Source organism: Catharus ustulatus, chromosome 1, assembly GCF_009819885.2.
Source record: "Catharus ustulatus isolate bCatUst1 chromosome 1, bCatUst1.pri.v2, whole genome shotgun sequence".
NCBI lineage: Eukaryota > Metazoa > Chordata > Aves > Passeriformes > Turdidae > Catharus > Catharus ustulatus.
The window spans coordinates 94,414,245-94,437,537 of NC_046221.1; the positions used below are offsets into that span (position 1 = coordinate 94,414,245).

At 40.0% G+C, this 23,293-nt stretch overlaps 1 protein-coding gene across 1 annotated transcript; it reads left to right on the top strand.

The window, feature by feature from the left end:
* The first annotated feature begins 2,347 nt into the window (after positions 1-2,347).
* On the top strand, positions 2,348-22,725 carry SLC6A19 (solute carrier family 6 member 19). The gene is made up of 12 exons (XM_033066647.1): positions 2,348-2,579; positions 10,664-10,804; positions 12,247-12,384; positions 13,292-13,473; positions 14,222-14,332; positions 15,056-15,168; positions 17,422-17,550; positions 18,294-18,450; positions 18,587-18,791; positions 19,370-19,529; positions 21,783-21,945; positions 22,486-22,725. Exons 1-12 carry the CDS (start codon positions 2,378-2,380, stop codon positions 22,690-22,692), a joined length of 1,908 nt encoding a protein of 635 aa, XP_032922538.1. The 5' UTR covers positions 2,348-2,377; the 3' UTR covers positions 22,693-22,725.
* Positions 22,726-23,293: the final 568 nt, after the last annotated feature.

A 23,293-nucleotide genomic window follows, 5' to 3' on the forward strand; every position in this document is an offset into this window, starting at 1 on the left:
GACAAGCTTGAGAAGTGGGCACATGAGAACATAATGGAGTTCAACAAGTCCAAGTGAAATGTACTGCATCTGGATCAGGTCAATCCCAAGCACAAATATAGGCTGAATGGCAAATGGACTGAGATCACACATGCAGAGAAGGACTGTAGGGATGTTGGTGGACAAAAACCTGGATGTGAGCCGACAGTGTGCATTTGCAGCCCAGGAGATGAATCAACCAACTTCTGCATCAAAAAAAGCATGACCAGCAGGCTGAGGGAGGTGATTCTCCCCTGTACTCTGCACTCGTGAGTCACCACCTGGAGTACTGCATCCAGCGCTGGGGCACAAGGAAGATGTGGACCTGTTGGAGCAAGTCCAGAGGTGTCCACAAAGATGATCAGAGAGCTGGAGCACCTCTCCTGTGAAGACAGGCTGAGAGAGTTGGGGCTGTTCAACTTGGAGAACAGCAGGCTCCAGCGAGAGCTTAGAGCACCTTCCAGTACCTAAAGGGACTACAAAGAAGCCAGAAAGGGACTTTTGACAGGGCATGCAGTGATAAGACAAGTGGTAATGGCTTCAAAATTAAAGAGAGAAGGTTTAAATTAGATAATAAGAAGAAATCCTTCACTACAAGGGTGGCAAGGCACTGGGACAGTTGTACAGAGAAGCTGTGGATGACCCACCCACAAAAAAAAGCTGGGTGGGTGTTTTGAGCAGCTTGGTCTGGTGGAAGGTCTGCCTGCCAATGGCTGGGAGGTTGGAACTAAATGACCTTTAAGGTCCCTTCCAAAGCATTCTATGGTTCTGTGATGGCTCTGGGAACAAAGAACTAGGTAAAAATCTAATTATGATAGTAAGCTGTGCTTGAAAGCAGAAATGGTTGTCTATGGGGAGGTTGCTAAGGCAGTTCCTGAAGGATCAGTTTAGGAATTATGTTTCATCATTCTTCTACTAATGATTAAGGACAAAAAAATAGTAGCATGGTATTTAAATGTTCTTGACATATTCTCAGAAGGATTGGGGATGCTGTAATAATATCATTCAGGAAGAGCTGTGCAGCTCAATGCACTGGAGTAGCAGAAATGGAATGAAATTGAACATATGCTTTCAACAACTTAGAAAAAGAAGTTCTGCCACAAACTAGAAAATCCTTAGTTGGAATCAGTAAAGGAGAAGAAAGTTGCTGCCCCAATGGTTAATCAGGAGATAGCACATCCACAGACCTGACAGGGTGGTGAAAAAGGCAGGTGCTATCACTAGCCAGAGTGAGAGGTATTTCAAGTCACATTAGGGAAGTATTAATACCATTACAAAGACACTGAACAGCCTTTGGGATCAACTTTGAATAAACATGATAAGATTGCAAAGGGATGCTACCATGTGTTCACCTCTTTTTCCAGGGGCTGGACTTACAAGATCTCTCCTAGTTCTTTACTTTGACCACCCTTTATCACTGCATGCAATGAGCCTGCAACTGACATTTCTTACGGCATTTACAGTGTTGGAGTTTAGATATAGTCTTCAGTGACAAGTGATTTATCTTTTGGAAATGACCAGGTTCAAAGGGAACAGTTTTGTTATGATTGTGCTGAAATAATGAGGATAGGAATAGTATCTGTGATATTTGTTAACCAGTGTCCTGTTTTTTTATTTTTGACCACGATATCTAGGGTCACTGAAAAGGTGAAGGGATCTTTGATTTCAAGCCCATTTATAAGAAAGACATGATGTTCTTCAGACCTTGTTCTGTACTGATTAGAGGTGTTGGGGTAAGCAGATTATGCTTATGACTTTAAAGGTCAGATTTTATAATCCCTTTCATTCTCCATCCTTTTGGTCAGAACATTCAGTAGAGTATAATCTATTACAGAGAAACATACAATTTTGCAAGCATACACAATTGGAAACTGAACGTGATGGTGAGTCACAGTCAGTTTATCTTCCTAATAAAAAATTATATGAACTCTCTATATTTAGTCTGATGCCAGTGGAATCCTACTATTCCTCATTTGCTAGGGCTATATTTGTATTTAAGTGAGTTTAAACAGGGGAGTGGCAAGGGGTGTTACAGATCCTTATAAGCGATTAGGGTTTATAGCCGAATTATCTCCTGAATTACATTAGCTGAAATCAATGTATTCTACTGGATGAACAGGCTGTTCAGTAAAAACCTTGGCAGATAAAGCATTAATAAGTGTCAGAGCTGACTTGGTCAATCGAATGATTTGCTGACGCTTCTTTTTACCACAAGCCTGCACTTACAAGTCCAGTGCCAAAGGTTCAGTATTTATAGCTGAAGACAGCAAATAGATGGTCTCTTTTTGAGCAGGGTTCTGACAAGCTGCCTTTCTCATTATTCCTCACTGGCAGCACTTTCAGGCAGGAAATTTAGAACATGGTGAAGCTGCAGCTGCCCAATCCTGGCCTGGAGGACAGGATACCTTCCCATGCTGAACTTGAGGTGCTTGAGAAAGAGGAGGCAGACTCCAGACCAAAATGGGACAACAAGGCACAGTATATGCTGACCTGTGTAGGGTTTTGTGTGGGCTTAGGAAATGTCTGGAGGTTCCCATATCTCTGCCAGAGCCATGGAGGAGGTATGTCTTTAATACATCTTAACTTTGGGTGTAAACCAGGTTTATTTTCTCTTTTGGTAAGCAAATAATGGAATATGTTTAGAACTGTTCAGGTCCTGTGAGAACAGTGATGTTCTCTCTAGAAGACTGTATAACAGAGAAGGCAATTTCACAGGTCATGATCATCCACACATTAGTGATGGAAGAAAAGGAAGGGTCTGTTTATATTTCAGGACACAGGATTGGATAAGTGAGTCTTTCACTGTCATGTACATGGTTTATTTTCTCAATCTAAACCTAATCTTGCTTTGCATACGTACATATATATAGTGTGTATTTAAAACATTAATAAACTACTTGGGACTATGATTCTGATCATAATACCAGATGATCTTTTTATAATAGGTTTTTCATTGGGCTTGGGCTGATCCACATATCACCTGTAGAGCCAGTGTTTGTGTAATTTGTGCTAGGATTAACACCATGAATGAAGTTAATATTAAGAATATTTGTTTAGCAGTTGGTGTTATTAAGTCATTTAAAATACAAGCGTATATTATTTACTGTATAATTTACTGGGACTCCTGAAGGTTTAGGTAAGGACTGAATGACCTTGTTAAAATTTTTATTTTCTTTTGCTGTTTGTTTTGAAAGATAATTTTAAGCTGAACCATTGCTTAAATATTTTACAACAACCTTAATTTTTATTTTCTTACAGACTTTTTTGTCTACTATCTGATTATTGTCCATGTTTCACTCTGGGATAGGTGAAACACATATTTGTGCTTTGTAATGTTTGGTCTTGGAAGAAAAATTTTGGCATAAGGAACAGAATTTCAAAGTAATATTCTTTTACATGTGCAGATGTGAGATGTTTAAAAATCGTTCTCCTAGTTAGAGTAGGGACAAGTGAGGGCTCTGTGGGGAGTTGCCCACACAGACTTAGGGGCATGGAACAACAGGTGGCTCAGCTGCAAGGAAAGATGCTTTTATCATTAAGATTTCTCTAGCATGGGCTGGTATTTAGAGTTGCAGTGTAAACTTGAGGTCATTTGCAGCAAAGTCAGCTCTTGTAGCAAAAAAGGTACAAAACACACACACACACACACACACACAGAGTCAGAAGCTATTTTCTATATTTGACAATTTTAATTCCTTGTGTTTTAGTCATGTGAAATGCAGCTGAAAAGCAAGCACCCAACAAATGCAAAGAACTTTGTATGGATCATGGTTTTATCACTGATGTCAATGAAGATTTATTAATTGCTCGTGTGTGTGTCAGTCTTCTGTCAGCAATTATTTTTCTTTCTCATGATCCTGTAACCTGTCCTTTCTCCTGTCAAGAACACTGACAGCAGTTAACCCTGGCTTCTTTTTTCTCTGGGACTGTCTCACTCAGATTTTAGGCAGAATTTTAAAGGGAGCACATAGCAAAGGAATTATAAGCTGATACACAGACATGTGTCCTTCTAGCTAGACTTGCTACCTTCTCTAATATTCTTCTGCACAGCACTAAATGCTGTGACTCATATCAATAAACACAAGAAAAATACCTTCCTGTGACTTCTTAGAAAGGGCTCCCTAATTTCATCGCACATGAGGATGGAGAGCTGTTGTGCAATCCCTCCTCCCTCTTCTCTTTCTCCTCCTCTGCTGTACAGTGCACCTCAGCCTCTTGTGCTAGGTCTAAATCCAATTCTTGCCACCACTGTCCTCATCTCTACAGTTTCTGTTCTCAAGCTTCTCCCTTAAATCAGGGAGAAAAAGAAACTACCTGCTTTTTGGATGGCTGCCTTTGAATTTGAACATGTGATTATTTGTATTGTAAAAATATAAGATAATAAGATCTCAACGTTTTTATTTCTGAAGGTATTTTGGTCTTGAGACAATTTCTGCCTTATGAGATTTTCTGTTTCCTGCATCTCTAATTCCTCATTCAGCGGTGTTTGCAGCATACCAAGCACCCAGTAGAGGCAGCACTGCAACACCTTGGATTGCAGCTGTCAGACTGCTGAAGGAAACTCCCTGACACCACTCCAGAGCAGGATGCTTGTGGCAGTGTTTGTGTGTGACATCCTACCTCAGTCGTGCTCCCTCTGTCCAGTTTCACCAGCTGGAAATGTGTATTTACTAGACATTTTGGGCAGGTTTTGCCTTAGTCTTTGCCCCTCAACATGGTGGCCAAGATGAGTCATTCATCTTTGCATTTGTGTGGTCCATCCAGGGGCACAGATGTGCCTCTATAAGGGTAGGGTAAAGCTGTGACATTATGCACTTTCCAAATTATCCACTAGAAAGCAAACATGAGTTCACTGAGAAAATTCCATTCTGCCCCAGTAGTTCAATTGCCTTTACCCTGAATGGTGTTTGTCCTCATACTTTGTGTCTTCAAGATATGTCTTCACTGAATCCTGGGTGCAGAACAGCAGGAATTCCTGTTCCTGCTCTCCCACTGGAAATGGGGATTATGGTCCTCCTCAGATTTTTCCTGGAGTGATTATTTTAGAGTCCTAAAGCTCAAATTGGATGTGATGGTGGATTATGGTTGTGCATTAAGAAATTAAAAAAAAAAAACCACACACAAAAAAAAACCCCACCATAAAACCAAACCAACCAGCTATTTGCTGTGCAGGGATTTTCTGCAGTGGATGAGAAAAAGTTCTGTGTGACCACATGTCAGATATCAGTGTGTGCAGAATCAAGGTTACATAGATTGTCTCCTGAAAATTGTTTCTAATTTCTCAGGACTGGCTTTGGTATCTTAATTTCTTTCTTTTTGAATATGAGTTATATTGATGAACATTTGGATCATTTTGGATGGTGGGGTATGGTAGCAATGATGTGGAGAATATTTCAGCCAAGGACACTCCTGAATGAGGCTAGATGTCCATTACTTTGTGAATCGGTGCTTGTGCATGTTACATCCCTTATGCAACATAAATGGACTACAGTGAAGTAAAAAATTTACCCTTGTGTGGCCACTTGGACTTAAAAAAAGGGGGATCTTTTCTCTGCAAATTGTCTGCAGTGAAAGTAGTTAGGAGCTCTGAGTTTATAAGTAATGCTTATTTTCAGATGTTGAACTTAAATCCGGAATTATTTAAGAGCTGCTTCTTCCTAAGCACAACACTCTGATAGTGTTTTCTGAGATACCCAAACACACAAAAATAAATTGGTGGTTGCTTACTTTTGTTGTCATAGATAATGAGTTTATATATTTTAAAATGGAATATTTACTCCAGTGAAAATTAGTAAAGCCAAGCACATTTTATCCTTTAATGTCTTAAAAGTTGACAATCCATTATTTCCAAAGGTGAAATAGAGTCCAATATGCACACAGTTTAAAAGGTGTGGTGTTTGCCTCAATGATTTCACCAGCTTAATGAGATTGAAATTTCCCTTCATTTGATAGCTCTCTGACATTGCTCGTAGCTTTTGTTTAATCTTTATTGAGCAACATGTCATTTAATCAACTGTTAAACATTTTCATTTTATCCCTGATGACCATTATAAAAAAGAGGATGCATATTTAATGTTTAAACCATTGATTATAAAAGAAGTCTCTAACTCTACAGCTCGCATGTGGAAACCTTGCCACTGCATGAGGGAGAACTTTTTTATCTCTGTGCATGCCATACTGAAAGAAGGGACAGTAATGACATCAGCAATTCCTCACTTAGCAGTGGATGAAATAACATGTTGCTACAGCTGAGGTCTAAGAATATATTAGTTCAGTAAAACATCTCCATCTGAAGTCTGCCTGCCTTCCGTTTGTGAGGAACTGTGTGCAAGCAATAACGATTTTTTTCAATTTGACCAAAGAATCTCTTAGATTAACGAGCCAATGACAGCTATACAGATGTTCAAACCAAATATTATTTGTTTTGAAATAGAGTATTGAACCAGGATGAGAATCTAATATCTCAGTTGCAAGGTTTTGGAATATCAATCATTGTTTGTGTACATCTATACAGTGTCTATTTTCAGATTTGTTAGAATCATAAAATTGTGGCAGCTTAAAAAGTATTAGTTTAATTTTTGTGCCCCATGTAAACCTGGAAGTGTTCTAAAGAAGTGTGGGTGTGGCACCTGGGGCAGGATGTAGTGGTGAACACTGTGGTTAGCGGTTGAACTCCATGATCTTAGAGGCCTTTTCCAACCATAATGACTCTATGATTCTATATAGCAGCTTTTCCAAGTCAAATTATTGTTTTTCCATTATAGCTTCTTTCAGAAAGGCTGGGGAGAAACTGATAGAAAGGGAAAATGCAGAAGAGATGGATTTCTGAGCTGGCTGCTAGAATTGAACCCTAGAAACCAAAGTTCCCAAGAAAGAGAAGTGTCATATATAATTGGGAGCTATCATTTAATTTCTCTTGAAAATATAACATTCCTACAGCTAAATATTGGTAATTTCAAGTATATAAAATGCTACTCAAAATGCTGAGTCCTTTGTGGCACATGCCACACATCATGATGAATGACTAATCACTGAAAATTGATTAGTGCACCAGAAAAGGTTTTTTAAGCTGGTTGTCAAAGGTAGGTGTTCAGACATGGTGTTCTCAGGCTTCTATAGAGCATGTCATTTATCCACACACAAAGAACCTTCTTACTAAAAAATTACCAATTTTCAAAGTCAGAGGGTTCATCTTGCTTGCATTAAAACCTAGCTACTACTGTAAAAGTTTAGACTGACAAACTGAAAACATTTCAGAGGAAAGCCTGAAGAAAAACGGAGATGTACTTTTTGTTCGTCAAAGACTGAAGGACTCATTATGATTTTGTATTTGTAGAGATGTTAAACTTCCAATTTGCTGACTATTCCTCTCTTCCTTCTGTGTCAGTCTATCCCTTCAGGGAAAGGACTATGTGGGCATCATCTCCAAGAAGAAGAGTATCTCATTTATTTTCTTCCTCACTTCTCACATCTCAGCTACATCCCCTTCTCAGGAGACCATTTGGTCCTTGCAAGAACAGCCTTGCATTAGTGTGGAGCAGCTCTGTGATAGATCTAGGAACCTCAGGCTGGTGCTGTCTCACTTTGCAGAAGAGTGGCTATTTTGTAATGCCCGGAAAGAATGAACTATGATAATCCACCCTAGTTTGAGAAAAGTGAACTCCCCTAGTTGCAAATTCAAATTTAGCGTTGTGGTCTCCGTTGAGATATTGTTACAAATGGTGTCAGTGCTAAAGCAGGCAATTCCTGACTCATGTCTTTCTGACTGTGTGTTTTCATGTCACAACCTGTGAAACACTGAGGACTTATTCCAATTTGTGAGGACCTAGGATCTCTTCCAAAACCAGGTTCTTTCCTCTGTTTCCCACCACTCCAGGGACTTCTACAAATTTACTGACTGCAGGAGCTACTACGCTGAGATGTGCCAGGCCAGCCCTCTCTCCATGCTTTCTTGACTGGCAGCTGAAAGGCTTCTAAGCCAGAAATGGCAAAGGACTCCTCATCCACCTGTGCCTGGCATCACTGTTGACAGTGCAAAGGTTTTGCTGTGTTGACAGAGGTTCTGGGACTCACTGAAACTGTGTCAGACTCCGTCACTGCAAGGAACTGACTGTCTTGTCCTTTCAGTTTCTAAAGGCTTGTCCCATTTTGTCTTTATAGGCTTCCTGAGATGTGCTGGAACATGCAGTAATGGGCATCTAAGGGCCCTTATTGATCTGATTAGACATGCAGTGCATGCAATTTTGGCTTCAAGTACTTTGTTCTCTGCTGATTCTCCACCCTCTTTCTGTGAATAACACTTCTCATAACTGTTTTATTTTTGCTTTCGTAGTAAACAAGATTTTTGCAGTGTATGCAGTAAGGACACCCTCACTGTTGCATTCCATCCCCTTACGTCCTGATGGCTTCCTTTCCTGATGGGAGGGAACCCATCCTCCCCCTCCTGATGGGATAGCTTCCACACACAGCCTCTGGCCTTTCACAATTACTTACAGTGCATGGAAGTGCAAGCAGCCAAAAATATGCCCAACCCCATGTCAGCCTGACACAATTTCCCTCGTGTCACACTCTGACCAGGAGCTCTCATGAGGGTAAGATCAGAGAAGGACACAATCATTGTGTTTAGACCAGCAGTTTTAAATTCCAGAGTATTCTCTCTGTTTCAAGCCCAAGACACCTCATAAGAGTCTGAAACCTGACCCTACAGAGTTTTTATGGATGCCTCATCTGGATCTTTTCTTGTTACCTACTCCTTCAGATGCCATGTAGGTCTCTGCTCTACCACACTCTCAATTCTCTCTGGTAAATTCTCAATTCTCTCTTGTGCAATGGTAACTGTTAAATCCCGAAGATGGATCTGTACAGCTACCTAATCCAAACTCTCCCCATTTGCACTGAGGATAAGTCCTTGTCACCCTTTGAAACTCAGGTTGCAGTGATTTTAGATAATGCCTTGAAACTTAAGCATGGGCTGGCAGTCAGCTCAGCTAAGGTGCTCGTAATGGAGACACATCACCTTTTTTTGTCAGGTCACGGTAAGATCACTTGAGGATTTGATTAGAAATTATCTCCCTGGTCAAAGATCTTATTGAATAAGGAAATGTACAACCTTTATAGTGTTTTCAAGCTATGACCAATCGCTCCTTATCATACCTATCTAAGAAAAATCTTTTTTGATAGCTACCATCTCTGTTGGCAGAAGGGGTGAAGATCAGGCTGTTTCCTATGCAGCTTTAGAAAACATTCAAAGGTAGTCTGAACCTTTTCCTTTCAGTGGACAACAGGCAGACTGATATTCTGATTTAAGCTCCATTTTTTTCTCACTAATCTTAAGTGCACAGTTCACCTCCCCTCACACAGTTCAGCAGTATGGGCAGATGTGGCTTTCCCTCCAAGACAGGGAGATTCAGCAGCAGCACAGTCCCAACACCACAGCTCTCCCTGTCAAGACCACAGTGTGTAAAATTTGCTGCAGGACTCTCAGAGTTGGACCATCTTCTATGGTGGACATGGCAAGAGTGTTCTATCAGCCTCAGGGAATTTCCTCCAGGTGATTACAGAGGTACCTTTTTGAAGATGTGTAGAAGATAGATATATTTAAGCATAATGTATCTATGACAGAGCAGTCAGATAAAGGGATCCCATGACCGTCCTTGCATAGACACAAAAAGAAGAAAGGAAAAAAATTAGAAAGGTGTGATGTGTGCTCACAGCTCAGCAGCTTTCTTGACAGCTTGGAATCCCTAGGAAGTAAATTTTAGTTTCTGGAATGGTTTTCATTCTTCAGATTTCCACTTTCACTTGCTATCTGATTTTCATTGCACACATGAGAAAAAGTCAGTAAATAACCAGATCTGAACCCTTAACATTCTGGTCTGCATTCTTTTAATTGCATTGAGATTACTCACTCCTGTTTAGATCAGGAAGTTAAAGCTGTTTTGTAATTACAGATAACCATAATTCTAATGTGTAGCAATATTCAGGCATTTGACTCTGCACTTTCATATTCCAGTGTAGTGTTCCATGTTAACTCCCATATCCAAGGTACACCTTGTTCAGGAAAAATTAATTAAGAATGCTTTTCCTACCCTAACCAGTTTTATTGTAATTAACAGGGTTTGAACCCTGTACTTCAAATATCTTCTAATCAAACACAAAAGTTGTAGGACACAGATGCCAAGAACTTATTGTTGTTTCAGGCAGACAGCCCAAGGCTCCTGCCTAATATTTAGAGGTACGTTGCTTAGCTCATCCAACTATTTATATACTTTTCATGAATCACAGCTATAAAACCATAATCTTTTGCAGAAAAAAAAAGGGGGAAAGTAATTAAGTAATTCCAGGAGAGTAGCTACCTTTCCTTCACTTGCAACTCAAAGGTGGCTTTTTCAAATTTTAACCTGGAGGGTGTATAATTTCTGTTTATGTGTGTCCCTTGGGAAGAATAAGAATTCCTACCTGAAACCACATATGTAATTGAGTGCCCTAACTGGGCAATCAGGAAAAGCATTGCTCAAAAACAGGGAAGGGTTTCCACAAAGATGCTTACAGGCTGCTTAACATGTCAACACCTCACAAATCTGATGGTTTTGGTTTGTTTTAGTAATTCACTGATCAGAATCGTTACTTTTCTTATGCATTTCAGGAGCCTTCATGATCCCTTTCCTGATTTTGCTCGTCCTGGAGGGTATCCCCCTGCTTCATCTTGAGTTTGCCATCGGTCAAAGGCTGAGGAAAGGCAGTGTGGGTGTATGGAGTTCTGTCCACCCTACCCTGAAAGGAGTTGGTAAGTCAAAAAGCTGCCTGAGAAAGGACAAGTCTCTGAACTGATGAGCTAAAAAACAAATCTTCCAGGTTTTATTGTGGCGTACCATGAGAGATTTCAGGATCTATTAATTTCCCCCTCTTCCTAATTCTCCATTGAAAGGTGAAATTAATAATGATGAAGCACAATGACAATTTTGTGTTCACATTCCCAAGTACGGCGGGCCCTGTTAAAACCCTTCTGTAGTCTGAGACCAATTTCAGGCTCAGATATTTTCTGTGTCATCCATACTGGCTGTTTTTACCATTGAATGAATCTTTAGGTGTGACAAAAAATTGTGCCGTAAGTGTTCTGTGGATAAAAGTGAGTTGAATCTTTACCTGACAGACCTCAGATCCATCTAGTTTTAAATTTTTTGCATCTGAGAGTTACCATTCCAAAAGCCATAGAAACACTATTTTCAGAAAATACTTCTTCACCTCTGTACCAAACTTCTGAGTATTGTTCGAGTACATTTGAAAATATAGTAAAAGCACCATTATGCAGACAGCATGAAAGTCTCCACAGCTGCCTCATTACACAGGAAACACGGGAGGTGCCTCTGGACATCAGGAAATGGCAAGGATGAGCAGGCGCTGGCACAGCTACCCAGGGAGACTGTGGAGTCTCCAGACTCAGAGACTCAAAGTCTGCCTGCACATGATCCTGGGAAACCAACTTTGGGTGGCCAGGCTTGAGCAGGGGCTTGGGCCAGGTGATCTCCAGAAATCCCTTCCAACCTCAACCACACACTTGAAAGAGAAGAAACAGGACTGTTTTGGCATCCACTGCATTTGTAAATCAGTTACGAAAGATAATTGTTCATTGCATCTGGAATTTTTCAAGATTCTTTAGAACCTCAGAGCTCTCAGGAGCTAATGATTAGCATTTACTGTCTGCCAGAGAAGTCATCAGAGGTTGATTACTTGGGAACAGGCAGAGGAGGACAGATACCAGCGTGAATTCTGTACCTGGTCACAGACCATGCCTCCTGGCAGCCATCCATTCCATACCAACAGCACCTCTGCTGACCTTTGCAGGGACATTGTGGAAAGAGATATTTCAGACTCAATTAATCAAAATCCCAAGTCAGTTGAGCTTTTCATATGCCCGGCATCCCAAACTCCCTGGACATCAGTTGCCAAGGCTGTGAATAGGATTGTGTGGTGTCTGTAGGGAGTTAGTCCTCTCATAAAGCTGGCTCCTAAGTGGGCATCACCTTCAGTGTCAGAGAGGTTTTAGGATGTAACTCTGCACAGGACTCACCTCTCCAACCTTTAGACAACAAATTCACAGTGATAAACCTACATCCAGAATGTAGCAGGCAGGAAGGAAAGGTGGAGTCTGCTGCCATATACTTTGATATATCTTGAAGATGAGAGTGTTGCAATTTACACGGTGTTCTGTTTTTTGGTTTTTTTCAGGAATAGCATCAATGTTTGTGTCTTTCCTGGTGGGCTTATATTATAATACTATTATTGCCTGGGTGATGTGGTATTTCTTCAACTCCTTCCAAGAGCCCCTGCCTTGGAGTTCCTGTCCTATCAGTGCAAACAGAACAGGTATATTTTATAAAATATTGTATTTTGTTGCACAGCACAGATTTCTGTTTCTAACAGTCACCCTAAATGAGTCTTTCTGTGAAATAGCAGTAAAGCATGGCAGTCCTGTCAGGCACATTGCACTATTTGATACTTGTGTTTTATACAAACTCACATTAAATAAAATGTGGCCAGCACTTAATCTTTGAGACAAATTTTGGTTTTTTAATGAAACTTCATGGTAGACTTTGACAGACATGTTCCTATACAGAATATTGCCTAAGTGCAGATCTAGTATAAACATTAACATTTTCCAGATTTAGCCAATGTGTTTCATCCATCTCTTCACCAGCAGCCCTCTGTTAGCACACTGAAAAGGAAAAAAAAATACGCATAATCCATTTGGAACACCTGTATCTGTTAATATGACACCTCTAAGCTCCTTGGACACTGCTTGGTGACAGCACTTTGTTTTCCACAGTCAGCCCTGCATGACGCTGTGTGAAGCAGGCTTTTCTGCTGGGTCTGGGAACAGCTGTTCAGGGTGCTCTGCTCCTCTCCTCCCAGGATAAGCATGGAAAGTCTCATTTAAGGCCAGGATAGGACAGAATATTGCACAGGCCAGCACCGTGCAGGGAGCTGAGGATTCAGCTTGAGCTAACAAGACTTTGAAAAATGTCCCACAAAACAGAAGACAAAATATAGCTGAAGGAGGTGCAGGAGAGGAAGAGCCATTGTATTAAAATAAATCTCTCTTTTAAATCTCTCATTTTGCCACGAAACTAGCCTCCAAAGATCTGAAAATTTGCTGACAATAAATCCATTGACATTAAGTGGAACAATTTAAAACACTGATGTTTATTATTGAGCTTCCTTTTTTCCAGGTAAATAAAAGACACACAGAATGAAAACCATTTTGTGGTTACAGGTTATATAGAAGAGTGTGCCAAGAGCTCTCCTGTAGATTACTTCTGGTACAGAGAAACACTGAACATCTCCACTTCCATTGAGGATTCTGGCAGTATCCAGTGGTGGCTTTTGCTGTGTTTAACATGTGCATGGGGTGTGCTGTACGTGTGCACAATCAGAGGCATTGAAACAACAGGAAAGGTACTCTATCTTGGAGGGACATTTTATGAGATGATATTAATCATGCTGTTGTGATCCCTTATTTATACAGAATTAATAATGCTGTAGAAACTGTCTGGTTTTTGAGTGAAAGCATGTAATATCATCACTGGGACTGCTTTTTGAAGAATGGAGGTGAATGAAATGGAATCTGACTTAATTTGATTTATGTGGAGATTTTTGTGACCAATTTGTTGTGAGTCTTCCTTGTCCTTACAGGTCCTAGTAACACATTTTTAGGTATAATCACTTTAACACTAATACTAATTTTTAATGTAGGATCAAGGGACTGTCTTTTTATCATGGCTATTCTTTTCAAAACATGCCTATACAGGTTTATTTGGGTTTGTGCAAGTCCTACATATTATCTCTATGGAAGAGTGACCAATGTTCTTGTGCCCAGCAAAGCCCTGAGAGCCCATCCTCGCATCAGTCTGGTCTCAGGGTGTAGATTATTTTTGAATGATCTGAACTGAATTTCAACAATGACAATTTCTCTTAAATAGACTACCATTGTTAAAAGAAATGTTTATTGTCAAAATGTACCACAAATACTATTTCATTACTGAAAGTATGCTAAATTACTGTAGTATGCTAACTGTGACTCACTTGAAACTTGCCATTATTGTTAGTCACCACTCCTTGATTATTTCCCTATTTTCTTCTCTTTTTTTAATTCAAGTGCTTTGTTTTATTTGAGTGGTTTACTTACTTTTTTTTTTTGGTGCAGGCTGTGTATGTGACATCAACTCTCCCATACGTGGTGCTTACCATTTTCCTGATCCGTGGCTTGACACTGAAAGGATCAACCAACGGAATTGTGTATCTCTTCACCCCTAATGTAAGTTACTGTCTGGGTCATTGCTCAGTGAAACGTGGTGTAGTTCTTCCTGTAATTAACAACTGATTGGAAATTACTCCTCCCCACTGGTGCTTTTCTAACTATCCCTCAGACACCTTAAAAATCTTGATTCTGTGAAGTGAACCGTCTGCATTGGATATAACAAGTGTACATATACACAAATATTTTTTTTCTCTCTCTCCATCTTCCATCAAAACATGTTCTAACAAATTGAATGATCATCACAGAGCAGCGGGGTTGTCATTTTCTTTTTTGCTTGATTTATTTTCTTGCATTCTACCTAAGAACCAGCCTAAATTTACAGCATAAATATTGTATTTGGGAGTAGCACCCACATAACTGCCATATGAACAAGAACCTGAGAGAATGGTTTAATCATACAACAGTATTTAAACAAAATTACAAGTGGCATAATTTTCCATAAGCAGATCTCTGAATGATCATTATTAATGCTAAGCAATAAACACCTTTTCTGAAAACAGGCATGGCAGCTGTCAGCTATGCAAAGTATTTTTAAAATCTTTAAAATTTTTAAAAAGTAAAGTAAGCTTGACAAAAATATTGGCCTTTTTGTTGAAATTCTACAAGAGCAGTAAGTTTTGCATGGTTAATGTTCTTGTTTTAATGGTTGCTTTAAATGTCTCATGATCAGTTTAAATAGCAGTGTTGGATGTGCTTAAAGTTGTGTGTCTGATGCCTCAGGTTACCGAGCTGGCGAACCCAGTGACATGGCTGGATGCGGGAGCTCAGGTGTTTTACTCCTTCTCCCTGGCCTTTGGAGGCCTCATTTCATTCTCCAGTTACAACTCTATTCAGTAAGTAGCCAGGCAAAACCCAAATTTTATATGAATATTTCATTCTTTCAAATAAACCACCTTTATTTTGCCCCACTACTGTGCTACTTGGGACTGGGACAGCCTCCCCTGAGACATGTAAGGTGTATCTCCTCTGGCTGCTCCTAGCTCTCCCAAACCAAGATTTCAGGTGCCTGTTCTGGCTGACTTGCTAGAGAAAGATGTGGTGAAGCAGGATAGGAAGAAGGGGTCTGGCTGCTCACCCCCAGCTGTTGAGCAGGAGTTTCCTCTGTGGGAGTGCTCAGTGCATGGCCCTTGGTCTCAGAGCAGGTGGTAAATCACATATTTCAAATCGATTCCCATAACACAGTTTAAAACTTTAGGTTTGAGATTTAAATTCAGTTCCTTTATATGTGTGCTAGGGGGCCAGGGAGTGAGAAATCCCATCACCCAGAGGCTGACCCAGCCTGCAAATTATGATGCAGTGCTATATTCTACACTCTCCCTCATAAGTATTGGAGCAACCACCAGTGCCTCTTGATGCCTGCCATCCCTTCAGCACTCTTGGAAGGAAAACTGTGTGGCATTCACTGAACCTATTATTTTTGATAAACATCTCTGAACTAAGTTTTGGATGTGTGATTTGGTCATGAATTCAGAAATCTGTACTTCAGTTTTGGCTTGGGTTCAATTACACCACAGCAGCATTTCAGTCACTGAGGAAGCTCCTTTCCACCACGCTTGATTTTGGGTGTTTTTGAAAAGATCACCTGGAATTTTTGGTGCCTGCAAGTCTTAGTGCGAGGTGTTTCAAGTCTCAAGCCTTGCTTAAGGTCCAAGTCAAAGTCCCACAGCCATGGGGTCAGAGAGCATCCACCTTCCCAAAAGACACAAAGAAAAGGAGCAGTGTCCTCTCAGTTTTCCAATACACAGGGCAGTTGCATTCAGGCCAGGTTCGTTCAATGCTCAGTTATTCGTGACTTAAAGAGGAAACTGAACAAAGTCATTGAACTCCCAAGAAATATAATTTAAAAATCCCCATGCAAATTTCACAGTGTTACACTGTGGTGTTGGGTCACCTCAATCCAGCACCAGCTGGACCAGGTGTCAATGACTCTGCACCTGGATGGTTTGGGAGTACAAAAACACCAGAAAATACAATAAGGTTTTAAAATAATAAGGTTTCAATGCCATCAAGGATTCACTAATTCATAATAAGAAGGAGCTTGGGCATCTTACTTTCTTTAAAAGAAAGAAATATTTTTCAAGCCTGTCATTGAGAATCTCATGTTACATTGCAAAAACTGACACAAGACTACAGCAAGGAATTTCCATTCAATACTCTACATCCAGCAGAAGCCTGTTTGCAATGCTATAAAGGGGGAAAGGACACAGTGTGATAGGTCTTGGTTGGACAGGCTTGTCTCTCCTCTTGGACATGTTCAGAAAATTAAATATGACAACATCAAGTTTATCTCAATACTCCTGACTCGCCCAGGAGAAATAAGGCATCTACCGTTTTACAGCCTTCTCTTAAAACCATTAACTAATTTAATATTGATATTTTATTTTGTCCCTCAGATGAAAGTCTGTTTCAGGCTCTGCAAATTCTTTGTATTAGCACAGGCACACTGCCAAAAAGTGCTTGCAGCAGAGACATTTCCACACAGTGTTTTCCTGTCCCATCTTAACAACATAACATTTCACTGTTTTTCCAAAACTTGAGAACATTTTGAATCATCTTTTGTTCAACAGTCAGACAAAACTGTTCCTAAGTGCTCTTGGCTACTGCAATTTCACCATACCTAAGTGCTATGAAAAGGTAACTTGTGCTCACTTTTCCTGTCTGAGTATTTGAATTCAAGCCCCAGTCTTCCACCTTGCAGCACAATACACCAGAAGTGAAGGCACAGCCCATGGCAATGTGTTTCTGCACACATCCATGACAAGCTTGAAAAGGAGGGGACTCTTTTGCCCCTCACATTTTAATTCCCATAAGACAAACATGAAAACAGCTCAGACAATTATTCCTTATGAACAGGGTTATTTGAAGGGAGAAAAATCACCAAAAGAAACCAAGACCATAGCTGTTAAATTGCTTAAGGCATCAAGTTTCAATTTACTGAATCTAACAGCACTACTTGTGTGCTTTCAGAGGGTACACTGATGTAACTATGCATCCTAGACTACTTTTTTCTTAGTCTTGGCAGCCAGTTTTACTATTTATTTTGGGAATGTGATTGACATCCATTGTTTCCTCTCTTTAAATTGCAGCAACAACTGTGAGAAAGATGCTGTGATCGTTTCAGTGATCAATGGTTTCACATCCATCTATGCTGCCACCGTCATATACTCCATCATTGGATTCAGAGCCACAGAGAGATATGATGACTGTTTTGACAAGTGAGTTATTGGGAAAAAACCCCCACAGAATATGCAGGTGTTTGTTTGACGGAGGTAGCTCAGTTAGCCTGCTGATAACAGATTTATCATTTCTGAATAATTGCAGCTCTTGACCCACATGGCATCAGAACCAGTCATTACTTATAAAAATATGGAATTTTGTGGAACAAATCACATAGAAAGTGCTAATTGTTTAAGTCACCTTATTTCCTACATAAATGTTGCATAAGCAACTATATTTTACATTATTCTCCATGCTGACATATAGTATGAATGCAATATTCCCTGGTTCCCGTGTTAGCTCCATGTTTAGGTTTCCTCCTGGAGAGCTCAAAAGCTTAGGTCTCATCAGAGATTTTACCAGGGCAGTCAGACTCTGTGGTTTCCAGTCTAGTTCCTCCACATTGAACTGTGAAACTGCATGATTCACAGCTGCAGAGAGCTTAGACAGCCCCATAAGCTGCCCAGTCTGGGGACTGGTGTTTAGTCTGCAGTGCTAAGACAGGCTTTCAACTCCTGCACAGGTTCCTAGAGTGTACATTCATTCAGAATCATCCATGCCATGAAAGAGTGTTATATTCACCTTGGAAGGAAGAGAATTGCACATGCACATCTGCTGGACTTTCCAATGTCAAATCTGATCTTGATATTGTACTCTAAATAAATTGTTCCATGATGTTAACGAATCCTGATGATGCTTACAAATCAATAATTTCAAATTATTTACATTTCCCTTTTTTCAGAAATATTCTTACTCTGATGAATGCATTCGATTTGCCAGAAGGTAATGTAACCCAAGATAACTTTGAACAAATGCAGCAGCTGTGCAACATGACTGATCCTGCAACTTTTGCAACCCTCAAGTTTGAAACCTGTGATCTGGAAACTTTCCTGAATGATGTAAGTTTAACACCCCAACACATACTGATACCTTAAATATGGTAGGAATGCATAGCAACTATTTAATTGTGAGTCTAGTGACTACCAATGCAAATTTAAGTGCTGTGTGATGTTAATGATCCTAAATCTTCCCCAGGGAGCTGAAGGAACTGGCCTAGCCTTCATTGTCTTCACTGAAGCTATCACCAAAATGCCCGTCTCACCTTTGTGGTCCATTCTCTTCTTCATCATGCTCTTCTGCTTGGGTTTGTCATCTATGTTTGGAAATATGGAAGGTGTGCTCGTACCTTTACAAGATCTCCAGATTATATCCTCCAGAGTGCCTAAGGAACTTATTACTGGTAGGTGCTTTTTTAGAGACAAGTGACTGCCCCACCCTCCCCAGAGAGCAGCTTGTGTGTTGAAAAAGCAGCCCACCCCGCTTCTACCTTCTCATCTGGAATGGTCTTAAGACTCCCAGATAACCTACTGAAGATTTTCCCATGTTCCCAAATGGGGCAGCCCATGTGATGCTCCTTCTGAGCTTGCAGGCAGCTGTTAATCCTTAGGTTTACTCATCAGCCTGCTCATGATGACCACTGTCTCCTGCTTTCGAAGGAACTTGGAGAACCTGAATCCTTCACCCAAGCAGGTTTCTCTCAGAGCAGCATTATCCCACCAGCTATGAGGAAGAGGACCTGTTTTATCTCCTCAGTTTTCTCCCTTTTTGTTTGCAACATCTGCCACCTGTGTAATGTTAGGAGAGTTTTACCCAAAGAGAAGCCAGCCTCCCCAGAGTGCCATTAAGAAATAAAGTGGTGGCTTTCAGGGTGCAAGAGTTACTTTTTAAGCTTTATAGCTGGGGGAAATACTTTTCTTTCTCATTTTGGTTTTGCCTTCTTTGTTTAAGTGTGCTGTTGTTTTGGTTTTTTCCCCACAGGTATCGTTTGTTTGGTGTGTTATCTCATAGCTTTCATTTTTGTGCTGAATTCTGGTAATTACTGGCTGACTCTATTTGATAGTTTTGCTGGCTCTATTCCCCTGCTGATAATTGCATTTTGTGAGATGTTTTCAGTCGTCTACATTTATGGAATAGACAGGTATGAAATACAGCTTAACCATTACTTAGTATCAATGCATAAAGTGATTATTGTTGTATAGCTGCAATTTTGCTGCATCTCTGTGCGCAGTATTTCTGTTGTAGAAATCAATGAAATGATGCAGCTGTAATTTTGGGTTGCTTATGTGTTTCAGGTTTCGTAAAGAGTTCTCAGCAGAAAGAAATAATGCTTGTTAAGAATTTGTATATAAAAGCTTTCCACTTTATTAATACATTATATTAAATAATGCTCTTTAATAACCAGTTCAAATAAAGACATCCCTAGGATATTGCAAGAGAATATTAAGCATCAACAAGAGCCCTGGAACATGATAGTATGAATGCAAATAATTTGTTTTTGAAGTAGGCATCACAATGTAGATATTTGCCACAGTTACTTAAGAGCCACTGTAGCTCATTTGCCTTTTAGTTATGGTGACATTTATAATAGCTCTTTTTCACGATAATTGCACTAAACCTTTAATTAGCAGAAGCAAAGTACAAGCACGTTGGCACTGAGCTGGAAGTTTAACACAGAGGGAATATCCCAGGAATTTTTACAGGGTGTGCTAAATGATACTGTCCAACACAGGGATCTCCAGGCAGGCTGCAGATATTAGTTTACAGCAGCTTGCAAATCCAAGGCTACTGAGATACATTCTTAGCTGATAAACCCAGGACTTTATCAGTTGTAGCAGTGAGTAATTATCCTCTCAACTTTCTACAGATGTAATAAATCAAGTTTCAGCATCTTAATGTTTATAATTAATACACAAGAAATGTGAAATAAAGAACAGGGAATTCAATCACCCACAAGTTCTACTTGAACTTGTGCCAGATTCAGCTGCAGCTCCTGGGGTGAATGCCCTTGTGGCCCATTTTGCCTTACTTCTATACTGCTCCAGGAAGCATGAATCAGATTAAATAAATTAGACGGTGTACCCTTGGGAAAGAAGGCTTATTTTAATTTGTTAAGGACAGAAAAGTCTATGTTGATGACTTTTCCTTCCCTTTAAGATCTCAGAACTCCTTGCAAAGTAAATTAAAATTATTCCCAGGACACAAGCATAGGATGACTCCATAAAGTGGGGGGCAATGTGTTTGTGTTTGATTCAGAAAAGAGCCTCATACCAAACTTTAATGCTCCTGGCCAGCACGCTTCACTGTAGCCCTCTTTGAGAACAGAGCTTTTCAGGGCTGCCCAGAAGTGGTGTTGTCTGCTCCAGATGAGTTCCTGTGACCTTCCTCTGAGAAAGGGATATTGGTAGAAAGATGGCTCTGTTGCTTGAAGGAGAACATGTGTGATATCCATGACACATGAACTACAGCTGAACCTGCCCTGCAGTCAGGACATGAGGCTCCATATCATTTTAAGCCACCTAGATCTCAGAGGTTAGGGATGAAAAGATAAAATAAATTTACATAGTAATTGAGAGTCAAGTGGATTCAGTGTGCTGTTGATAGTTGAAGGAGCAACTTAATAGTCCCCTCAGGCTTATCCCCATAGGATGTGCAGGAAATGCAGACAAAAGGACTAAAACAGAAAACCCAAACTTCCAAACTAACTATTTTTTAAGAAGTGTGTGCACAAGGTGTGGCATTATATGGAGAGGCCATAAACTGTTTCAGGACTGATGCAGACAGTACCACTCTCAGTACAGGGATTGTTTCTTCTTGTGGAAATATTTTTGCCCCATTGACCACTGCATGTTCCATGAATAATCCAAATAACACAATTGTTATTAATGTGTTTTTAATAACGTGTAAAGCTAAATATTGCTTCATTATTCAGCCTGAGAAAACTGGCAGATATCCAAATTAGGCAAATGTTATATTATAACCTAATTAATAAATTACTTCTATTTGCTTTTGCTCTTTTTAAAATATTGTGTCACTCCCTTTAGTTAATGCAGTACTGAGATATTTATCAAAAAATTGTGAAGCAATACTGCAATATGTTCTGAGGAAAATCCATCTGCACTGACTCTTTCCTGTTGAAACTATTTCACATATGCCTCATAGACATCTTCAAGATAGTACATTTCCAAAAATAATTTTCCAGACTTGCAATGATGTGTGCCTTAATTTGAACTACTGAGGGCTAACACCTGGTGTTGTCAATTCTGGTCTCAAACTGACATTAGCAAATTCCTGACAACCACAGTTAGGGGTAATTTGGACTTCCTTGTTTATGAGCAGGCATTCTTTGATCTTGACCAGCTTTAAAGTCTGAACTTCCTGTTTTTGTTTCTAGGTTTAACAAGGATATTGAGTTCATGATTGGACACAAGCCCAACATTTTCTGGCAGGTTACCTGGAGACTCGTCAGTCCTCTCATTATGTTAGTTATCTTTTTCTTTTATTTTGTGGTGAAAGTCAGCGAAGAACTGCTCTACAGTGTTTGGAACCCTAGCTACGTAAGTGTGTAAACCAAAATATTTATTTCTAATTATATTAAGTCTTCTTCTTTAATGTAAGAGTCATTGTCAGTTACAGTCATCTTCCATCTGAAACAGTTTTCTGGCAAACTTGCCACAAGACTTGCTCCTTTGCAACCTCACTTCCTTCTTAATAATGTTCCAGCCCTCCCTCACCCTTTGATTTCAGCCTTCCCACAAAAAGGCTGATTGGCCATAAGGCTCTGGTGGCCTGTCAGGCCCCTCCATTCCCACATTCCTTTGTGCCAAGGAAGTGTTCCAGTCCCCCAGTCTCCCTTCCTGGCTGTTACTGCTTTCATGCCATTTTCCTTACATCATTTTTAAGTAAAAATGAGTGCAAAACAGCTGAGGCTGGAAGCCCTTGAGCTGAAAGCTGCTGTGGAATTGGCAAACTGTTGTGCCATTATGGCTGGCCAATGTTCTAATTACATTTTTGATCTCTTGGATTATTGAATGTGTGCACGTTCCCAGGCTTTTGCTCCTCGTGCCTTTCTACAACTTGGTTGTTTGCTCTTTCAGGAGGACTTCCCCAGAACAGAGAAGGTTGAATATCCCCCCTGGGTGTACGCCATCATTGTAATCCTCGCTGGAGTGCCCAGTTTGACCATCCCTACCTTTGCTATCTACAAAGCCATCAGGAACCGCTGCCAGAAAAAAAATGATCGTTCTGGTCTTATGGCTACATCTGAGACTTCCATTAATGGAAACTTAAAGTATTTATCGTAAAACCTTTTTTTTTTTTCAAATGTGGAAGGATGCACTTTCAGTGGGGAAAGTAGAAAAAAATATTTTTTTTTTAAGAATCCAAATTTAATTTTATTTTTGTGAAAGGATAACCATGTGCTGTTTCCAGGTAAACATTTGCTTAACCATGCAATGCACTGTGAAGAGTTGATGGCCTGGCCCCTGGAGGCAAAACAGTGACATTTGCAAGTGATTGGGGCACCAGGCCAGATCATTTGTCCCCTTTCTAGTTCTGAAGCCAACTTGTTTGAAACTGGCTTCCATCACCTCTGCTTGGGGATGCACTGTGCATGAAATGCCATAAGTGACTCTTACATGTGTAATCATTCTGGTTGGGTGGCCAATATGAAAGGTGACTTAATGCTGTCCTCTCTTGCACATTAAATTGTTTTTACTTTACATGCCACTGTATTGCACAAAGCCACTAATATTATTTGTCTCATAGAGAAGTTTAAAATATTTAATAAAAATGTTTCTATGTATGAGAATGACAGCTTGGTTAATTTAGAATTCTCTATATTTTATGAATTACCTATAACTTCCAAGTTCCTAGCAGATAGTGCTGCTTTTGCTGATGACAGCA

Excerpts from the sequence above, each read along its gene's own strand:
- SLC6A19 (XM_033066647.1), top strand. The coding sequence starts at position 2,378 with ATGGTGAAGCTGCAGCTGCCCAATCCTGGCCTGGAGGACAGGATACCT. Across the intron at positions 2,580-10,663 it reads CTGCCAGAGCCATGGAGGAG|GAGCCTTCATGATCCCTTTC; the intron begins GTATGTCTTTAA and ends TATGCATTTCAG. Across the intron at positions 14,333-15,055 it reads TGTATCTCTTCACCCCTAAT|GTTACCGAGCTGGCGAACCC; the intron begins GTAAGTTACTGT and ends CTGATGCCTCAG.